The sequence below is a fragment of the Aphis gossypii genome, unplaced genomic scaffold, assembly GCF_020184175.1.
Source record: "Aphis gossypii isolate Hap1 unplaced genomic scaffold, ASM2018417v2 Contig00708, whole genome shotgun sequence".
NCBI classification, from domain to species: domain Eukaryota; kingdom Metazoa; phylum Arthropoda; class Insecta; order Hemiptera; family Aphididae; genus Aphis; species Aphis gossypii.
The window spans coordinates 1-18,361 of NW_026083240.1; the positions used below are offsets into that span (position 1 = coordinate 1).

The 18,361-nt window shown below is 28.1% G+C and overlaps 4 protein-coding genes across 5 annotated transcripts; 1 reads left to right on the plus strand and 3 right to left on the minus strand.

Annotated features, from left to right (window-relative positions):
• The first annotated feature begins 1,797 nt into the window (after positions 1-1,797).
• On the plus strand, positions 1,798-16,497 carry LOC126555095 (uncharacterized). Its single transcript, XM_050210059.1, has 5 exons — positions 1,798-1,896; positions 14,361-14,546; positions 14,753-14,875; positions 14,941-15,134; positions 15,471-16,497. The coding sequence occupies exons 2-5, from the start codon at positions 14,490-14,492 to the stop codon at positions 15,628-15,630; spliced, it is 534 nt and encodes a 177-aa protein (XP_050066016.1). The 5' UTR covers positions 1,798-1,896; positions 14,361-14,489; the 3' UTR covers positions 15,631-16,497.
• Positions 2,859-3,824, minus strand: LOC126555094 (uncharacterized). Its single transcript, XM_050210058.1, has one exon. It carries the CDS (start codon positions 3,718-3,720, stop codon positions 2,980-2,982), a length of 741 nt encoding a protein of 246 aa, XP_050066015.1. The 5' UTR covers positions 3,721-3,824; the 3' UTR covers positions 2,859-2,979.
• Positions 6,791-13,897, minus strand: LOC126555093 (uncharacterized). Its single transcript, XM_050210057.1, is given in 3 exon segments — positions 6,791-10,869; positions 10,872-11,795; positions 13,771-13,897. Coding segments are annotated over 2 exon segments (1,902 nt in total). The 5' UTR covers positions 11,353-11,795; positions 13,771-13,897; the 3' UTR covers positions 6,791-9,448.
• LOC126555096 (death-associated inhibitor of apoptosis 1-like) lies at positions 13,989-17,450 on the minus strand. 2 transcript variants are annotated; one of them, XM_050210060.1, is made up of 3 exons: positions 16,933-17,450; positions 16,743-16,759; positions 13,989-14,370 (listed from the first exon to the last, which is right to left on the minus strand). In XM_050210060.1, exons 1-3 carry the CDS (start codon positions 17,318-17,320, stop codon positions 14,284-14,286), a joined length of 492 nt encoding a protein of 163 aa, XP_050066017.1. In that variant the 5' UTR covers positions 17,321-17,450; the 3' UTR covers positions 13,989-14,283. The 2 variants fall into 2 exon arrangements, with proteins under 2 accessions (XP_050066017.1, XP_050066018.1); XM_050210061.1 differs by lacking the exon at positions 13,989-14,370 and adding an exon at positions 15,432-15,610.
• Positions 17,451-18,361: the final 911 nt, after the last annotated feature.

An 18,361-nucleotide genomic window follows, 5' to 3' on the forward strand; every position in this document is an offset into this window, starting at 1 on the left:
TAGGTGAACCAGCCGAGAGACGGCTAATCATATCATGCATTTTTAAATTGCTGGAAGAAATCACTTTAAGCTCAGATACGACGGATTTTAGTATATGGGCTACATTGACTGAATCATCACCAGAGAGAGAAACGTTGTCAGAAGTACCAGTAAGACAGAATGGAGATCATTACTAATCTTACAAGTGACTGGAAGCGACTTCTTGAGTATGAAGTCAACCAACATTGTCTTTGTCCATTTGGACAATTCAGCAGCTAAGACGTCAAAATTACCATTCATTGCGAATTCGAAAGAAAATCACTTGAGACACGGTGTATATACTCACTAGGAACACGGTGTATAAGAGACAAATAACCGTTCGGCAAGGTCGTTAGCACAGCGGGTACAGATAAGACAGAAATGACTAGTCGGATGAAGATAAACTTGAAATGATGCGATAGCACGTTAATAGCACGACGAACAAAACGACACAACAAGCAAGACGCACAAAGATAAGGCAGCGATATTGAAGAACCGCAAACACGTCCGACCGTAATGAGAGTCAAAACTGTACTGTGATGTACTGTGTACTGAAATGACCTATAGTGACCATTTAGGTAACCATTTCGACAGGTGACGTTCCGTTCCATCATTCGTTTGGCACGACTACGTCACCCAATCCTCGGGCCCCATGTTCCATCTTTGCGTACCATAGAGCAATCACTAATCAGTAATCCGATTTATCCGATATATATGTAATTATCAGTTGACATTTATCACAAATTTCTCATCCAAAAAAAATTATTTATTTATAAATTAAAAATATTGGAACACTTATAATTCAACAATCATAAAATATATTTTCAAAGATCTCTTGGGGGGGCGATCGCCCCTATCGCCCTCCCCCTCAAATACGCCACTGTGTGCCATCATACTCGATGTTGTGCGTATAGCCAATTTCATCCATCACAAGGGCACAATATATTGAATGTTGGTGTTTTTTAGTTTTAATCGCTAAAGTTTTTAGAGCCTCATCAAGTGAAAACCTGGATCAGCATTTACATGCGAATACCACTTACTCATGTACGTGCCTGCGTAATATTGTATTAAATTCTTTTACAACATACTCATAGCCTTAGACGAGAAGAAATTCAGCGACAGAGCAAACTGGCGTACTTCTGGAGTATACTTTTTAGTAACTTTAGTAGTATATATTTGTATGTTCTGAGCACCTTTTTTACAGGGAGATTTCTTCATTTCAAGGGGGCATTTCTACATGCTCCACCGTGTAACAAAAATCTCAAAAAACCTTAATGTATGTTCTGAGCACTTTTTTTACAGGGAGATTTCTTCATTTCAAGGGGACATTTCTACATGCTCCACCGTGTAACAAAAATCTCAAAAAACCTTAATGTATGTTCTGAGCACCTTTTTTTTACAATGAGATTTCTACACACGTTCACTGTGTAACAAAAAAAAAAAATCTCAAATTTTTTTTGTTTAAATGTTACGCTAACTCAGATTTACCGTGTAACACAATACGGTGTTAACATATATATATTGTTCACCTACTGAAATAATTATTTCAAGAAAAGAACGCAAAATTATTAAATAAACTTTTTTATTATTATAAATTGTATTTACACAAGTTTTCTTACTTCTCTAGTAAAAGGTACATATTCTACAATACGATCATGAATCAATAAACAATAAGCAGTTACACCTGTAAGCGATTCTGAAGCTTCAATTTCTAATTGTACATCCACTGCTGAGGCTGTGGCTGAATCGTTCTGTTTCGAAGTATCAATGACTATAATTGGAGCGTTTGAAAGAAAAGTAGAAGGACTCAATATTGGATTTCGTATACTTTTTTCATAGTACGATTCTTGAAATGATGTATACATATCATATAATAAGGTAAAATTATTTTTTGTAAAATCTAAATTCAAATTATCGTACGGATAAGCTATTGAGTTCAGAAATACTCTAACGTTTGTTAGATTACAATGATCAAAAATACTACAGTCTTTTTCTAACGTATTTTTACGCCCTTTTTGCAATCCGATTATTATAAATCGTGGTTTTTCTAATTTCGATGCAGTTTTCAAATTCCATACAACTTTTTTAGCGGTTCCTAGTTCAGGATATTCAAAAGTTTCAAAAGATCTGAAAGGAATAAACAAACTTTTTTCTTTTTCTACAAGTTTCAATAATTTCAACCTTTCTCCATCGTCAACAGTAATATGCGGAACCTTCCATACTATTTTGTTTAAAGTAACTTTGGCTGTAGTAGTATTTATACCACTTTTCAACCTTAATGCATTTAAATCACTATGGCTTCGAGTTAATATTAATTCCAATCTAGAATTAACTAATATTTTTCTATAGTCTTCAAAAAAACCTAGCCAATATTTCAATGGAATGCAAGCACTAAATTCACCTTTATCATTTGCTGATTGTGTTGCGTTTTTAAAATTCCAGCCAGAATTTTCATAACAATTATAGTTGTCTGGTGTACCGGATAAGTATCCTTTCAACGAGCTAGTGATTCCAAGAACACGCGTGCTATCAATTTCTATACCATTCATTTCCAACCGTATTTGTTCAAAGAGATAAGAGTAACCGTTATTAGATAGTTTAACTTTGTCAGGTTCCGAAAACATTCCTTCCAGAAAAATAAAGCTTTCGTGTAGATACGGATAAACATCTGTTTGCTGAATTGATATACGTATTTCGTCGTTATTATTAAATGATGTAGTATACGGTGTGTATGAATGATATTCAATTTTTGTTATTTTAGAATCCGTTTCATACCGTGAACTTATATCTAAAATATCACTTTCAGGCATTTTGCTTTAATTGATAACCTAGAGCTTGTAAAATTTTTTATTTGTCAACGTCAATTTTTTTACTTTATTTGATGTTACCGGTACCACTTTAGTCTTATGACTAGTTGAACTGATCCGAAGTAGCGGATTTATATTGAATTTTAATCCCATATTAAGATCCGTAACGTTTAATATGTAACACGATTGTCAATGCCTCACCAAAATTATCAATCGGATTATGATCTTGATCAACTAGCTGAACGGTTATCGAATCAATATTTGTTTTATTCAATTTGTAATATATTAAATTTGGCGGTGTCTGAATTACTTTAGATCCTGTCCTCTCACTCGGGAAAAACTCGTAAATCGAATGACTTTGTAGATGGTTGTTGAATGATCCTTGAGCTATATTACACATTACTTTTATAGAATTAATTGTGTTTAAATTTACTGCTTTTTCCGATCGATGAATTGCATACTCTGGTTTATATCGTCTTTTTTCAAAACCAAATACAGATGCCATACTAAATGGAATCTCAAAGTGTAGTATCCCATTACATTTTATATATGATCTGAAATCATTAGGATCAACCGAAATATCGAATGTTAATTTGGTTAAGTTTTCACTATTATAGTCATCTATTTGCTTCTTAACTCGTTGATTAATATCTTCAATTTCATAACATCCCTCTTCCAATTTAATATAACACATCATAGGAGTATTATTGTTTTCATCGTCAACTATTTGTATAGAAAATTTATTATTATTTTCATTAATATTTGGAAATGAATTAAATGACTGTAAACATAACAAAGCTATTTCTGAATCCTCGTAAACATTTAGAGATGGAAAATAATTTGCAGTCAATACAGTCGAATTTCCAGTTAAACTTAGTGTAAGAGATTCATGCATTGTAAAAATTCAAGACATAAATGTCCACAGTTGAATGTATTAAAGTCTTGATAGTTAGAATAGTTATATACTATTTTAAACTTTTTAAAATAACGTTGTAATTCAATTGGTGGAGGTAAATCGCCAAAACTATCGAAATATGACTTTATCTTTATTTTTATGAAACGCTACCCAATGGCTCCCGTCGCCTGAAGATATGTCTAAGTTTAATATGCCACATTCAATGACGTGCGGTTTTTTAGGTAAGCTATCACGTGAAAAGACTCCACGGAAATGATTGATTTTCAACTTTCTTACGTATTTTATAATATCTTGGGTCGAAAGCGGTCTGTCAGGTAGCGTAATCATTATTATTTTTTTTTTCTCAACCCATTATTGTTTAAATATAAACCATTGCCTTTTTTACTTTTTGAATTTTGAATTGCGTTGTACACACTAGCGCCTCCAGACATTAAGCTACCAAGTGCTGACAATCCTGCAAATATAGGTATTAAGGGAACTACACCTCCTGACTGTCCTGGGATGGGAATCAACCTTTTACCACTATTCTTTTTCTTCGAGGTTCTTTTTTTCTTCGCAGCTAGCATACTATTGTTTTTTGTAACACTTTCCTTTCCGTTTACCTTTACAACCCATACCTATTTTTCTTTTAGCTTTCATTACGTTTGTTACCGCGTACGCAACCAATTTCTCTTTCTAGGAGTGTCTTTTGCTTTAAATTTTTCTCAAGCACGATTTTCTAACACTTTATCAGCTTTATGTCTATTGTCTAATTTTTTACTCCTTTCATACACAATATCGTGATCACGATAAGCAGCATCCAATGGGTTTATTCCTTTATCACCGCGATCTTGTCTTTTTTTTAATTTCGTGCCAGGACCACAATACTGATAGCTTGAAACATGCTTCAACTGAGAGACTATTTATAAGAGAGTTTACAAATCTTTTGTCAGTCTCGTTTGATTTTAACTTACGAGTTGAACGCGTCATCAATAACTGATTAACAATTGAAAATTCTAGAGTATATATAAGAAAAAAAATGGATTTGATCGATCAAAAAGATAAATTAGAGGTTATAAATGTAGATGTTCAGATGGTAAAAAAACCATCAAGACACGGCTCGTTATTACCTGATACTATACGTGCTATACTAGTCGGTCCCAGTGGTTCAGGAAAAACAAATATAATGTATAATCTGATCACTCATGCAAATGGGTTAAGATTTGAAAATATTTATTTATACTCTAAAACCTCGAATCAGGAAAAATATGTTTTATTAAAAAAATAATAGACGATGTAGAAGGTGCTAATTTTTTCATATTTACAAGCGTTGATAAGGTTATAAAACCGAACTTAACTAAGAAAAATTCTATTATAATTTTTGATGATGTTATATGTGGTCCACAATCTGTAATCAGAGAATACTTCAGCATTTGCAGACATTCAGGTGCTAGCTCTGTATTTTATTTGGCGCAAACGTATTCTAAAATACCAAAACAGTTAGTAAGAGATAACTCAAACTTTTTAATAATACTGAAACAAGATGATACAAATTTACGACATATATTTAACGATCATTCGTCTGCAGATATGGATTTCTCAGAATTTCGGAAAATGTCTCATTTCTGTTGGAATCACAGTGATTATGGGTTTTTGGTTATCGATAAAACTCGGGAAATGAATGAAGGAAGATATAGATGCGGTTTCCATACGTTTATTAAAATAAAATAATTTTTATATATATATATATATATACAGTGTAGTACTGTTATTCCGTACATAGTGCTATCAATAGTCATCCGATACAGTTGTATTGGGTTTATAATTTACAATGAACAAAGAAAAAGCTTTGTTAGAAAATTTAATAGCATCAAAAAAAAAAAAAAAACGGAAAATAATGGAAATGAAACGTGGTGTTATAGATTCTGACAACTATTACCGTGATGTATTTAAGCCAATAATCGAACCATTAAGTACACGGACAGAAAAAAATACTTTATGTAACTCACAACCAACTAAATTAAAAAAAATAGAAACCATATGCTCTAGTAACGAAGATGATGACGATGAATTAAATTCATCATTTGAACATTTTTTCAATAACAAAGTTCTACAATAAAACGATACGATAAATCCTACGGTATGTATTATGATAAAGTCAGTGATTCATATAAAATTGGAAAACATACTATAACTTTTAGTCATGGTAACTTACAGCTGCTCGATAAATACTATCCTTGGACTATAGGACTATGGTCTTTATTATGTGAGAAGAAACCGAAAAAAACAACTATAGAAGATATAGAAAACTATTACAACATTTTGAAAACTACTGGAGTTCATTTAAAGAAGATGGGAAACCTAAAACCTCAAGGTATCATAAATGGTCAGTCGTTGTAAAACCTCTGTATGATCGAATGAAACATGAAGAAAAACAGTTAAACGAACATATAGCTAAAATTAATAACCTTAGATCTCCTCAAATTAACTTAACACCAATTAAGGATCATTTATCTAGTTCGAACGCTAAACGTAGTAATGTTAATGATGATACGACTATGAAAAACGAACCATTTTATTTTAATCCAGAAGCAAACAGTTCTATGGTTACAGATCCCGCAGTTGAAAATATGTTTAATTTTACTTTAACACCGCAGCCTAAGAAAGGTTCAGGTTTATATAAAGATGTAATACCGCAAACACAATTAGTTTATTATGACGACCCAAATGAACTAGTAACTAGATTAAATCTTTTAACATCATCACAAAGTGTTGGTAATACTGGTGTTAATAATGAAATAATATCTATTTTAGAAGAATTACGCGAAAGAAATATTATAGTTTAATGACAACCTTAGAGAGTATAGCTAATGAGCTTCATCGACCAGCGAGAAAAATATTTCCTAGACGTAGTGTAGTAACGCGGTTTATTGACGACCTCTGGCAAGCTGATTTAATGGATATGCAATCTCATTCTAGACAGAATTATGGTTTTAAATATATTTTAGTTGTCATAGACACATATAGTAAGTACGTTTGGGTGGAAGCGTTGAAAAATAAAACATCAAAGGAATGTACAAATGGTATGTTTAATATATTGAAAAAAGCTCATCCAAAATTGTTACAAACAGATAATGGTACAGAATTTTATAATATTCAATTTCAAAATTTAATGAAAAAATATAAAATTAAACATTACAGTTCATACAGTGTTATTAAGTGTTCGATGGCTGAACGTGTCATACAAACTCTTAAAAATAATATATATAAACATTTTACTGCAACAGGTACATGGAATTGGTATAATACAATATCGAAAATTATGTATAACTATAATAACACAAAACATAGAACAATCAAATGTACACCGAATGAAGCTCGAGCGGATACAAACAAAATTAAATTTAATACACAATTTAATGATACATTATACAAACCAAAATTAAAAGTTAATGACAAAGTAAGAATATCTAAGTATAAACATATATTTAGTAAAGGATATACACCAAATTGGACAACGGAAATATTTACAGTTTCAAAAGTTTTACAGACAAATCCAGTAACTTATCAACTAAAAGATGGATCAGACAATATAATCTTAGGTGGTTTTTACGAGCAGGAAATTAAATTAACTGATTTTCCAGACACTTTCCTCGTTGAACGTATTATAAAAAAAGTTGGTAATAAAATGTTTGTTAAATGGCTAGGTTTCGATTCGAGTCAAAATTCATGGATAACATCATCAGATATTTTAAAATAAAGATTTTTTTTTTTTTTTTTTTAATGTATGACACATTTTTATAATAAAAAATATTATATTATACAAATTTTTTTATCAAGTAAAATTAATTATTTCACATGCTCTCCTAGTACTCCGTAGTCTATTTTTAAAAAACTTAATATATCCACAATTGATATAAACAGAAAGCGCTATATAGTAATAATTTATTCAATGAAAAAATAATAAAGCTGTTGTGTAATACCGCTCCTAGTGCTAAATTTATTCAATAAAAAATAATAAAGCTGTTGAATTTTGTATAATATTTCGCTAAATAACGCTGTATATACCTACTGATTGTTGAATCATTAAGTTTTTAATTAAATTATCTTGTGAGTTTGTAATGACCATACGCCAATGTATTTATCCCATCATTCATTATATATCTTTTATCGTCATTAGCACTGAGAACAAGCTTGTTCATTGTTTTTGAATGAACAACATGTTTATTCGATTGAATGAAATTCATGTTTCTGTGAGATTGTTTTTTCTCAACAGGTCTATGGTTGATAAAAGCATTTAATATCTCTATGTAATCAATAAATTTCATATGATTTTTTATTACATATTTTTTTACACCTTTTGCTTTTTTTTCTACAGTATCATCTATGGTTTTATAAGCGTATAATTTCGGTCTCAATGAAATGAATTCTTTAAGAATTATTGATTTAAGTTCGTCTTTGAAGAATCCTGGTTGGCTTTTATGAATTTCACTAAAGCAATAATGGTCTTTAGGATAATTAGATGTGTCAAAATATGGCAATAAATCATTTTTTAAATCATCGAAAAAATTTTTCGTTTGAATGCTATATACCAAGGAATCTGTATCCGAATATAAAGAACTAATTTTTCTACCATATTTCTTTTTCATTACATTATAATGAAAATCATACATAAAAGTTTTTGAAACGTCTAAAATTGCAGATCCTACATAAATCGCCTTATCGAATTTAATAGTTTCCTTATGTTGATGAATAGCCATAAGATTCCTAGAGTATATAGTTCTATCTTTAAAATTAGTTTTTGCCATTAATTTATTAGCTTTTTTTTCTGACGAAATCAGTTTTATAGAAATTCTTGTTCGAACATTCTCCATACATTTTCCAAAAACACTATTAATTAAAAGCTTCCAGAATTCTTTTTCAAACTCGTTTTTAGCTTCTGTTCTCATTTTAGTACATAATTCAATGTACGATGCCATCCATTTCTTTTGAGAAAATCGGATAGCTCGATGAATTTTTACAAGTTTAAGACCGTGAGAAATCGCTTGTTTTAAATTTTTGTAATGAACAATATAGTTTTTTTTCGGTAATAGTGTAGTTAACAATTTCTTAACATTAGAATTTGGTGGACATTCGTTTAACGGTAAAAACGGGAAATCATTATGAGTTTTATGCAAATTTTTAGGGTAGTCGACATCAACTTCTAATATATATCCAACTTCAGAATCATCAGCAATTTTAGTTACGTCTATATTTAAGTCATCAACCCATTCAAAATCTTTAAAAGGTAATTCTGTTAACATAGACTTTCCATATAAATTTACACAATCAAGATATGTTAACCATGTAATCGGTTCGTTAGAATTATAATTCAATCCTTCAATATTTGGTATATTTGCTTTAGCATACCTTTTAGTTGATTGAGTTATTCCCCCACGAATTGAGTTCTCGATAAACAAAAGCATGTTAGGACATTTTAACCTTTCTAATTCGATCTTAGTATATTTAAGCATACAGTCATACGCAAATCCTGGAGCAGTCATATAATAAGCAGGATCTAGCTCAAGAGTAGATAAACATAAGTCTCTGAAATTTTCAAACACATCAGCTAGTATAGCAACATCAGTTTTTAAATAATGATCACTGTATTCACCTAATGTCTTTATATTAAACACGTTCCATACATTTTTCGCATGTATATAATCGTCATCAGTAATATTTTCATCGGTTAGAGTGCTATAAAATTAAGCTTTGAAGGTAAAAAAGAATCATTAAGTTTACTCCAACTATCAACATATTCATAAGGGAAGACTCCTTTTCGTGTAACTAAATCTAACACTTCAATAGAAAATATTTTAATAGTTTCTCTAAACCTCGACTTATCTTCCGATAAATTTTTTGCTAGTTTACTTAATTTTTCAGCCATAAAACGGTATGTATCAACAAACTTTATGTTAAATTTTGGTGCGATTGCTTTACTAAATGATATATATTTTTCAGATGAATTAGGTATAACATGAATATCTTTATCGTTACATCCAAGTTCTCGAATTATAAAGTGACTGTCATATGCTAGATTATGAAAGAAGATTGGTACAAATGATGGATTAGTTAGCTGAAAATTACATTTTACACAAATACATCGTCTATAATTTCCAGTTATATGACAGTGATCTCGAACTTTTAACAAATTATTATCTTTAAAAGTTAATAAACATTTTTCACAAACCTTAGCTTTTTGAAAATTTTTTTCTTCTTTTAAAGTCAATTCGTTAATTGGTAAATTAGTTTTATAAATATCATTAATTTTATTTCCTATAATTATCATACTATTCATAAATTTTTTTGCAGCATTTTTACCTCTGTATATTACTACTTTTCTAGGAATTTCAAACTTTTTTATTAATTTTTTCGAAATAATATTATAGTCAACTTTTACATAAAACCCGTAACTCATAAGTTTATGTAAATGTGTGATATGAGTTTTTTTTTTTTTACCATTTTGAAAGAATTTATCAGGTTGTTTAGGGTTTAAAATACATTCGAAGTCAGCGTATATAACAATTGGGATTCGTTGAGTATTTTTATAGTTTTTGAAATATATGAAATCGTCATCTCCTTTTTCAAACATTATAGGTCTTCCTAATTTATTTTTAATACACATTTCTTTATGTCTAATTAATCCTGTTTCACCCCAAAGTTTGCTTTTACACGGTTTATTTCCAAAACTTGTAAAACATCTCTTACATATAATCAATTTTGAACAATTTTTAGTTCTTTGGCTTCTAATAAACCTCGAGAAGTTGTTAATATAACAATAATGAGCTGTATTATTATCACCAAATAGAAAAAGATCAAAATGATTTTTTTTTTTTTCAATATTAGTTATACGTAATGGGTAAATTACATTATTATCATCTAAGCTGTAAATATTTATTGATACATTGTTTATTTTTTCAAATTTTTTTAACTGAGTTATAGGTGTTGGAAAATCGATGCATTTAAAATTAAACCCACTTTTTTTTTCTAACATACCAAAATATTTTTTGTTAAACCGAGATTTATTCAAACGATTATCGTACTTACTTAGTATTGAATACTTGAAACATTCGTTATCGTTATTTTTTACATTAATAACTGCTTTTTTTTTTTAATATGACTAGGTAAATCTAAATATGTTTTTCCTCCTTTAAGAGGATTAACTGTATTAATTCGTAATTGTATACAATCTATAGATTTAAGTGACCAGCCTGATTTTTTTGATATAAACTGTTCTTCCTCAGATAATAGTTTGTTAAACATTTTGTTTAATAAGCTATTAAAATTGGATGATTTGCATGCTAATACGTTTGTTGTTTTAAATGACATATCTTGTACTTCATTCGTTAATAGTTGTTCATACATGCTATCAACATGTAAATTAAATTTAATTGTTGACTGCTGGCTTGATTGTGTTAACCTAGAAATTAACATTTCAGAAACATAACTAAAAAATACATAGTAGTCTATTATTTCTTCCTTGTTTTTAACAATAAACGTTCTCGAACAGTTTTTAAATCGTTCAATTTCAACAAGTTCACCCTTAACAGCTGATTCCATCCGTCTACGTTTAGTAATTGTATTTCTTTTCATTATGTAACTGTAAATAAATTTATATTAAAAAAAAAAAAAAATAATAATAATAATACATTAATTGTTCATATTCATATTCATATTCATATTCATTTCATTATATTATTTAATGTATATTATTATATGATAAATATAGCAAAGTTTTAGAATAGTTTTAGTCTAGATTCAAAGATTCTAATTGTTTGTGCAGCGAATTTAAACAATTGCGTATATTTAATTCAGATTTAAATAATGCATATTGTGATTTTTCATAGTTAAGTTTAAGTTGTTTTTTTTCATCTTTTAATTTTTTAATAATTTGGTTTATTATTCTTATTTTTTCTTTGTGTATCTTTTCTTCTTCGTCTGCATCGGTAAAATTTGTTTCACGCCGTTCATACATTTCTTCAATTCGTAGTTTGATGAACGTAGATGATTCCATTTTATTATTTTTATTTTTGAAACTGTAAATGGTAATATTTTATTCAATAATTAATATACAGTAGAAGCCTATTATTAGAAACACGGATTATTGATACAATCACGTTATTGAAACAAAATATACCGGGACGGATCATCCGTATATTAGAACATTTAAAATAAATCGAATTATTGAAACAGTACATCGGTTATTTGAATCAATTAGACGAAGGTTAGTTAACCTGTTGTTTCCGCTGCGTGTGGCTAAAACATGCGGAAAACATGTATCTCTGGTGATCTTTGAACTATGTAAATATAACCAGGTGTTTCCGCTGAGTCAAAGCTAACATTTGGCGGAAAGAACATGTTTTTCTGATCTCTGGTCTATTGCTTACAATGCAGGTGTATTACTTAAATTAATACACATTTTCTACCTGATTTAATAATATAATGTAATAAAATATAATGCAGGTGCATTGGGGGTTTACTACAAATCTAACAAATCGCTTATTAGAAACAATCGGTTAATTGACACATTTCACTTTGGTCCCAAAGTGTTTCTTTCTAATATTTATTTTTATTTATTTAAAATAAGCGGCTTCTACTGTACTTTTGTAATTCAACGATAAATCACAGTCATCAAACGTGATCGGATTTGGTTTATACGAACGCTTGTTGAACGATAATAATGGTAAACGATACGATATTATTTCTTCCTTTATATGTTATATTCAACTCGTATTATGCGATAAATTTTTACAGCACAGTTAAAATATTAATAAAGAATGTTGAACGTAAACATAGATACAAGTACCTACATAGTATTTTTTCAAACTTATGTGATTAAATGTATAATCACGTTCAACATTAATTGTATCTTTCACATTATAGATTTCAACGTTAATAATATAATCATATGAATTCATGGTTTTTGTAAACATAATAAGTTTTAATAGTTGTCATTTCATTCTTTTTTTACGAAATATAATACATTATTTGAAATTTATACAACATTTTGTAGGTAGTAATTAAAATATAATATCTTGTAAGAATTATATTAACAATGTTCGTATATATAAAGCGTATAATTATAATAATAATAATAACCTTAAAAGTGTTTAAATATAATAGGGGTAGATAAATATGGTTTCGATTAAGGAAAAAAAAAAAAATAATAATAATAATAATAATAAATGTTATTTTAAACTGTGTATAATTGTTTATCGTTAAAAGAATAGTAGCGATTTTAATATTTATTTTACTATCATTATTCAACAGCGTTTTTACAATAAACTAAATAACAATATAATTAACGTTTTAAAATGTATACATCTTAGAAAAAATTGTTTTATCGTTAGTTAAAATTTTAATGATGAGATATATTTCTCATCATATCTAAAACAAAAAAACTTGAATATGTTACGGGTACAGGTACGACGTCAATACTAGCAGGGAATGGGTTACTTTCTAAACAAACTCCTTTTGTTAAAAACCGACCACATAATATACATTTTGTATAATAACAATAATCTTTAAACGCTTCTATATCTTTAAATCGAACAAACTGGTATATAGAATTGTAATAAGTTTGAAAACCGCCAGATCTTTCATCATGATAACATGCACTGCTACACCACTTTTGGGTTCCTACATTTTGTATACACAGTTCAACTAATGTATAATTTCGAAGTGGATCGGTTAAAATATTTAATATATGATCCTTTACCATAAATGGGTAATAATCTCCTACATATCTAAAGGTGATTTCTGGGTTAGTACGATAATATTCTAAAGATTCTAGAATATTGTTGATTTTTCTATCCCGTGTATTGTTTGAAACGATTGAAGACATACTGTAATTTATATTTTTAAAAAACAGTTTTTAATTGAATATTGTACACGTATACCTACAATAATAATGTGCATGTATTCGTTTGAATCATTCTATATGTAACGTACACCTATCTGTCTATATTTTTTTTTTTTAAAATAATATCTATACTAATGATATATACTTACATTGATATTTTGTGAAGTTGAAATATTTGAAAAAAAAATGAACTTTTTCCGTGTGTGTTTGTGTTGAGCGTCGTGATGTGGTATGATATATTATAAGTTTGTGAGACCGTTGTTCAATGTTTACGATAAAACTGTTGATATTATATAAGTAAAAAAAAAAAAAAAAAAAAAAAAAAAGTTAACTTAGATTTATAACTACCTATTTTATATTTTACGTTTAATGATATATACTTACAATGTTCTTTGAAAAGTTGAAATATTAAAAAATTTCCGTGTGTCGTCTATGTGCTGAGCAGTGTGAGGTGAATGATATGATACGGCACATTTACTCTCGGTACTTTTCGAAATAATAATTATTATAATTTAGGTTTGATTTAGAGTGGTGTGATCTCATTATAATAATCTACATATTATTTCCGTCTTATGAAATAATAATCATAATTTTGATTTGATTTAGAACGGTGTGATCTCATTATAATAATTAGCATATTTATAAAAATATTATATTCGGTGTCAAATAATAAAAAAATATAGTCGCACATAATTTACCATCTCTATCAAACAATATAATTTTACCCTTTCCGTTTCAGTATGCTTCAACTGAAATGTATAAAATATATCACTAAATACAAATAGCAAGTCACTTTTAGAGAAAGTACGTAAGTCCATTTAATAGCTACAAGTTATAACTGAATATAAAAAAAAAATAAAAAAAAAAAATGTCATTTGTTAGCTCAGTAAATAGTAGTAACGAAGAATCGATGAACGATAGTGATGTAAGTACAAAATAATATGTTTTTTATATAATTTATAATTATTGGTAAAATTTGTAAGATGACTAAGTACATTTTTTTTTTTATTTTGTATAATACTGAACTATGTTGGTTCGAGGTATTATACTCGTACTTAAAGATATAAATAAATAGGTGTAGCGTATATATTTTTATTAGATTTTTAGTTACCAAATTTTATTTTATTTCAGAACGATTATAACAATATGAGTATAAATGATGAGGTTAAATCATTTAAATCGACGAAAAAAGACATACGTAATAAAAATATAAAACAAGTCAAATCAAATAAGAATAAAACAATGGCTAAAAAAGTAAGTAAAACAAAACATTTACAGTAAAGTAAATTTTACATTTTTTTTTTTTTTTTTTTTTTTAGAATATTTCATATTTGGATATTGAAAAATTACTACAAAATGAAAAGATTGAAACTGATATCATAAATACTATTACGGTAAAACAAGATGATGATCTGATAAATGTTAAATCTCCAACTGATGAAAGAAGTTCCGAGTACTGGACCATCAGTCACTATAAGATCAAAAATATTAAGAATGTTGATAGCAAGAACAGGTAATATAATATATTATATTATTTATATACGGAGAGACCAGGACTATTTTCGGATAAACGCTTTTATAACGAATGTAAACTAGTGAATGATATTAAATCATTATCCATACAAAGACGTACACATTGCTGACAACTTATATGCTCTTTATTATTTAATCACCAATATTCAAAAATGTATTAACATTATTCACTATGTGCAGTTATCCGCTTTACCCAGAGTCTAATATAATATACTTGTAATACATTTTTTTTTTAATAATCATATTACAGTAAGATTAAAAAAATAAAAAAAATAAATTTTTTTATTTTTTTTTTTTTTTATTTTTTTTTTTATAGATGGAAACATGCTGAATGTAGCCTTAAAGTAACGATAACCGATCAAACAAAAGATCAAGAACTTAAGAATAATTTAACAGAGGTTGTACAAAAAATATTCACGCGCTTTATGACTGATCCAAAGAGGAAGATAACAAGATCTAAATTATCAAAGACATAATAATGTATTTATTAATGACAGTAGAAAAAAAATTTGAATATATAATAGGTGGTACTATGTAAAATAAAAAAAAAAAAAATTTTCAGTTTAAATATACTTGTTTTATTTTTTTTATACCATCACTCACATTGTATATCAATTAAATATTATATTATATTATATTTTATTTATGTATATAAAACAAAAACTATATATAAATTACTGGTTAACAGCTGATTGAAAAAAAAAAAAATTAGACTACTAAGTCTTGTAATATCATATCTGATAGTGAGTTATAATGATACTGTAATAATTCATACATAAAAGAAATATCGTTAGACTCCATATTACTATAACTTAAGTCATAATTCTGAATATATTGGTTTGTAAATTCATTCCGACGACAAGAAAAAGGTAACCCATTTACATCTGCCATAATTAGTGAATATGCCGTGTCAAAAGTCTTTTGATAACTTAACAATTTTTTTTGTTTTTCAATAATATATAATCAATACAGTGTTGCAATTGTTTCAAACGGTGTAAATCGGTATGTGATAAAGTAATATAATTTTCATTAGAATGTAATATAATTGAAGACTGTTTCACATTAACAGAATAACTTAAATTGTCAGTTATTCTTACACGTTTACATCGAGTTTGCAGATTATCGATAATTGTATTGTAATTATTTTCACACATTAATGTAAGCCATTGTTCAAGATCAAGGTTTAAAATCTTTTTAGTTATTTTACATTCTAATAATATAACGATTGAAATTTTTTGTTAACAAGCAATCCAACTGTTACACTTTTTTTACCATACGGTCGAATTTCGAATACTGACTTTGAAACAACTGGTGAAATCATATTGTAGCTAGCGGTCTTTAAATTCTTAGATTTTTTTTTTTTTTTTATTCTAATGAATTACGTAGTGCTATGATTGTTAGAGTGTTTATCATATACTGATAATATTGCTAAATATAACAACATTTTATACTAAAATCATAGAGTATATAGAGACGTCCCCCCTATAAATTATACTCTATGACAAAAAAAAATGTAAAAGTAAATACGTGACCTAATTGATAAGTGTGGAGGGTGGGTGAGAAGAATTATTAGTTATTATATACTTACATTAATTTGCATCAAACCTGAAATTAAACCTTATATTATTTAAACAGAACTTCACGCCTTATCCATTAGGTCACGTATTTACAAGATAAAGGATTGAATAATAACACATTTAAGTTGTTTAATAGAATTCGATAATTTATTCGATACCTATTATATAACATTTTTTTTTTATAAATCTTAATATACTAACAAGTGGTATCATATGATTCAATTTCACAATTACATTTAGCTTTTCCGCATTTGGTTTTTACATATTCAACAAAGTGATTTCCTTTTGATAATAATACATATACACATTCCGGATTATGTCTCGAGTGTTCAATCCATGGTATATCATCTTTTTTCCAATCGTGTAAGACAAGTCCGCAGGAAAAACATTCTACAACGTCTTTTACTCCTCTGTATATGAAACCACAATCAGCCAATAAATATTTATTTTGAGGTATTTTTGATGGTAATATATCATACGTTTTTAATCTGGATGTAAATGTAATGTATTCCGGATATGTTGGGAATGATTTGTTTCGTACTAAAGAAACTAATGAAGAAATGTCATTGCTAGTTTTTTGTAAGTTCATTTTTTTAATGGCATTGAAAATCAAAATGTATTACTATAAAAAATATATTCTTAAGAGATAGAAAAAATAAACATAAAACACAACTTGGTTTAACGATGGTTAATTAGTTACTAAAATGTAAAGAAAAAAATATTTTGTTACTAAAGAATTACAGCTCAGTGTAGCCAACATGTAAAGTAATAAATAAATTGTAAATTGTTACTTTTAGTAGTCAGATTGTTATAGGTACCGTATTGTGTTAACACCGTATTATGTTACACATTAAATCTGAGTTAGCGATATTATTCCATCTAAAAAAAAAAATTGACTACCGTGAAAAAGTGCTCAGAACATACATTAAGGTTTTTTGAGATTTTTGTTACACGGTGGAGCATGTAGAAATGTCCCCCGTGGAAAAAGTGCTCAGAACATACATTAAGGTTTTTTGAGATTTTTGTTACACGGTGGAGCATGTAGAAATGCCCCCTTGAAATGAAGAAATCTCCCTGTAAAAAAGGTGCTCAGAACATACAAATATATACTACTAACTTTCTTTACCTTAAATTTTTTTTAGACCAGTGTATAATGTTGTTTTGTGTTTACCAAACTGTCAAGTAACATTGTCACATTCATCATCATTTAAAAATTTGTTTCTGAGTTTCGAATTATGTCTTTCATTGATTCAATTTTTAATCGTTGTCTTCTACAGTTTGCCTTAAGACTTTTAGTTTGTTTGACTGAACTAACAGTTCACTTGACAAAACAGTAATTCCATTTTCGTTTTAACTGCAAACGATTTGGCGTATCTGATTCCACTGGTTTACTAGCTTCTAAATAAGAAGCTTGTACATTTTTCTACATTAATAATAAAATTAAATAATAAATTAATAAAAATAATTATAATTAATAATGTGAAATTCAAATACTTTGTTTGTGCTAGGTCTCATGACACTAAAAGAGGCTGAACTTGGACTACTGAAGCATTTCTATACTACTCTTATGCACAAACGGAAATTAAAGCTGCAAATTCAAGTGTGAGACCATGGGGGTAATAAAATGTAC

Bases quoted from the DNA above. Each gene is read 5' to 3' on its own strand.
- LOC126555095 (XM_050210059.1), top strand. From the start codon at position 14,490: ATGTCATTTGTTAGCTCAGTAAATAGTAGTAACGAAGAATCGATGAAC. The intron at 14,547-14,752 runs GTAAGTACAAAA...ATTTTATTTCAG, and splicing joins AATCGATGAACGATAGTGAT to AACGATTATAACAATATGAG. The intron at 15,135-15,470 runs GTAATATAATAT...TTTTTTTTATAG, and splicing joins AATGTTGATAGCAAGAACAG to ATGGAAACATGCTGAATGTA.
- LOC126555096 (XM_050210060.1), bottom strand. From the start codon at position 17,320: ATGAACTTACAAAAAACTAGCAATGACATTTCTTCATTAGTTTCTTTA.
- LOC126555094 (XM_050210058.1), bottom strand. From the start codon at position 3,720: ATGCATGAATCTCTTACACTAAGTTTAACTGGAAATTCGACTGTATTG.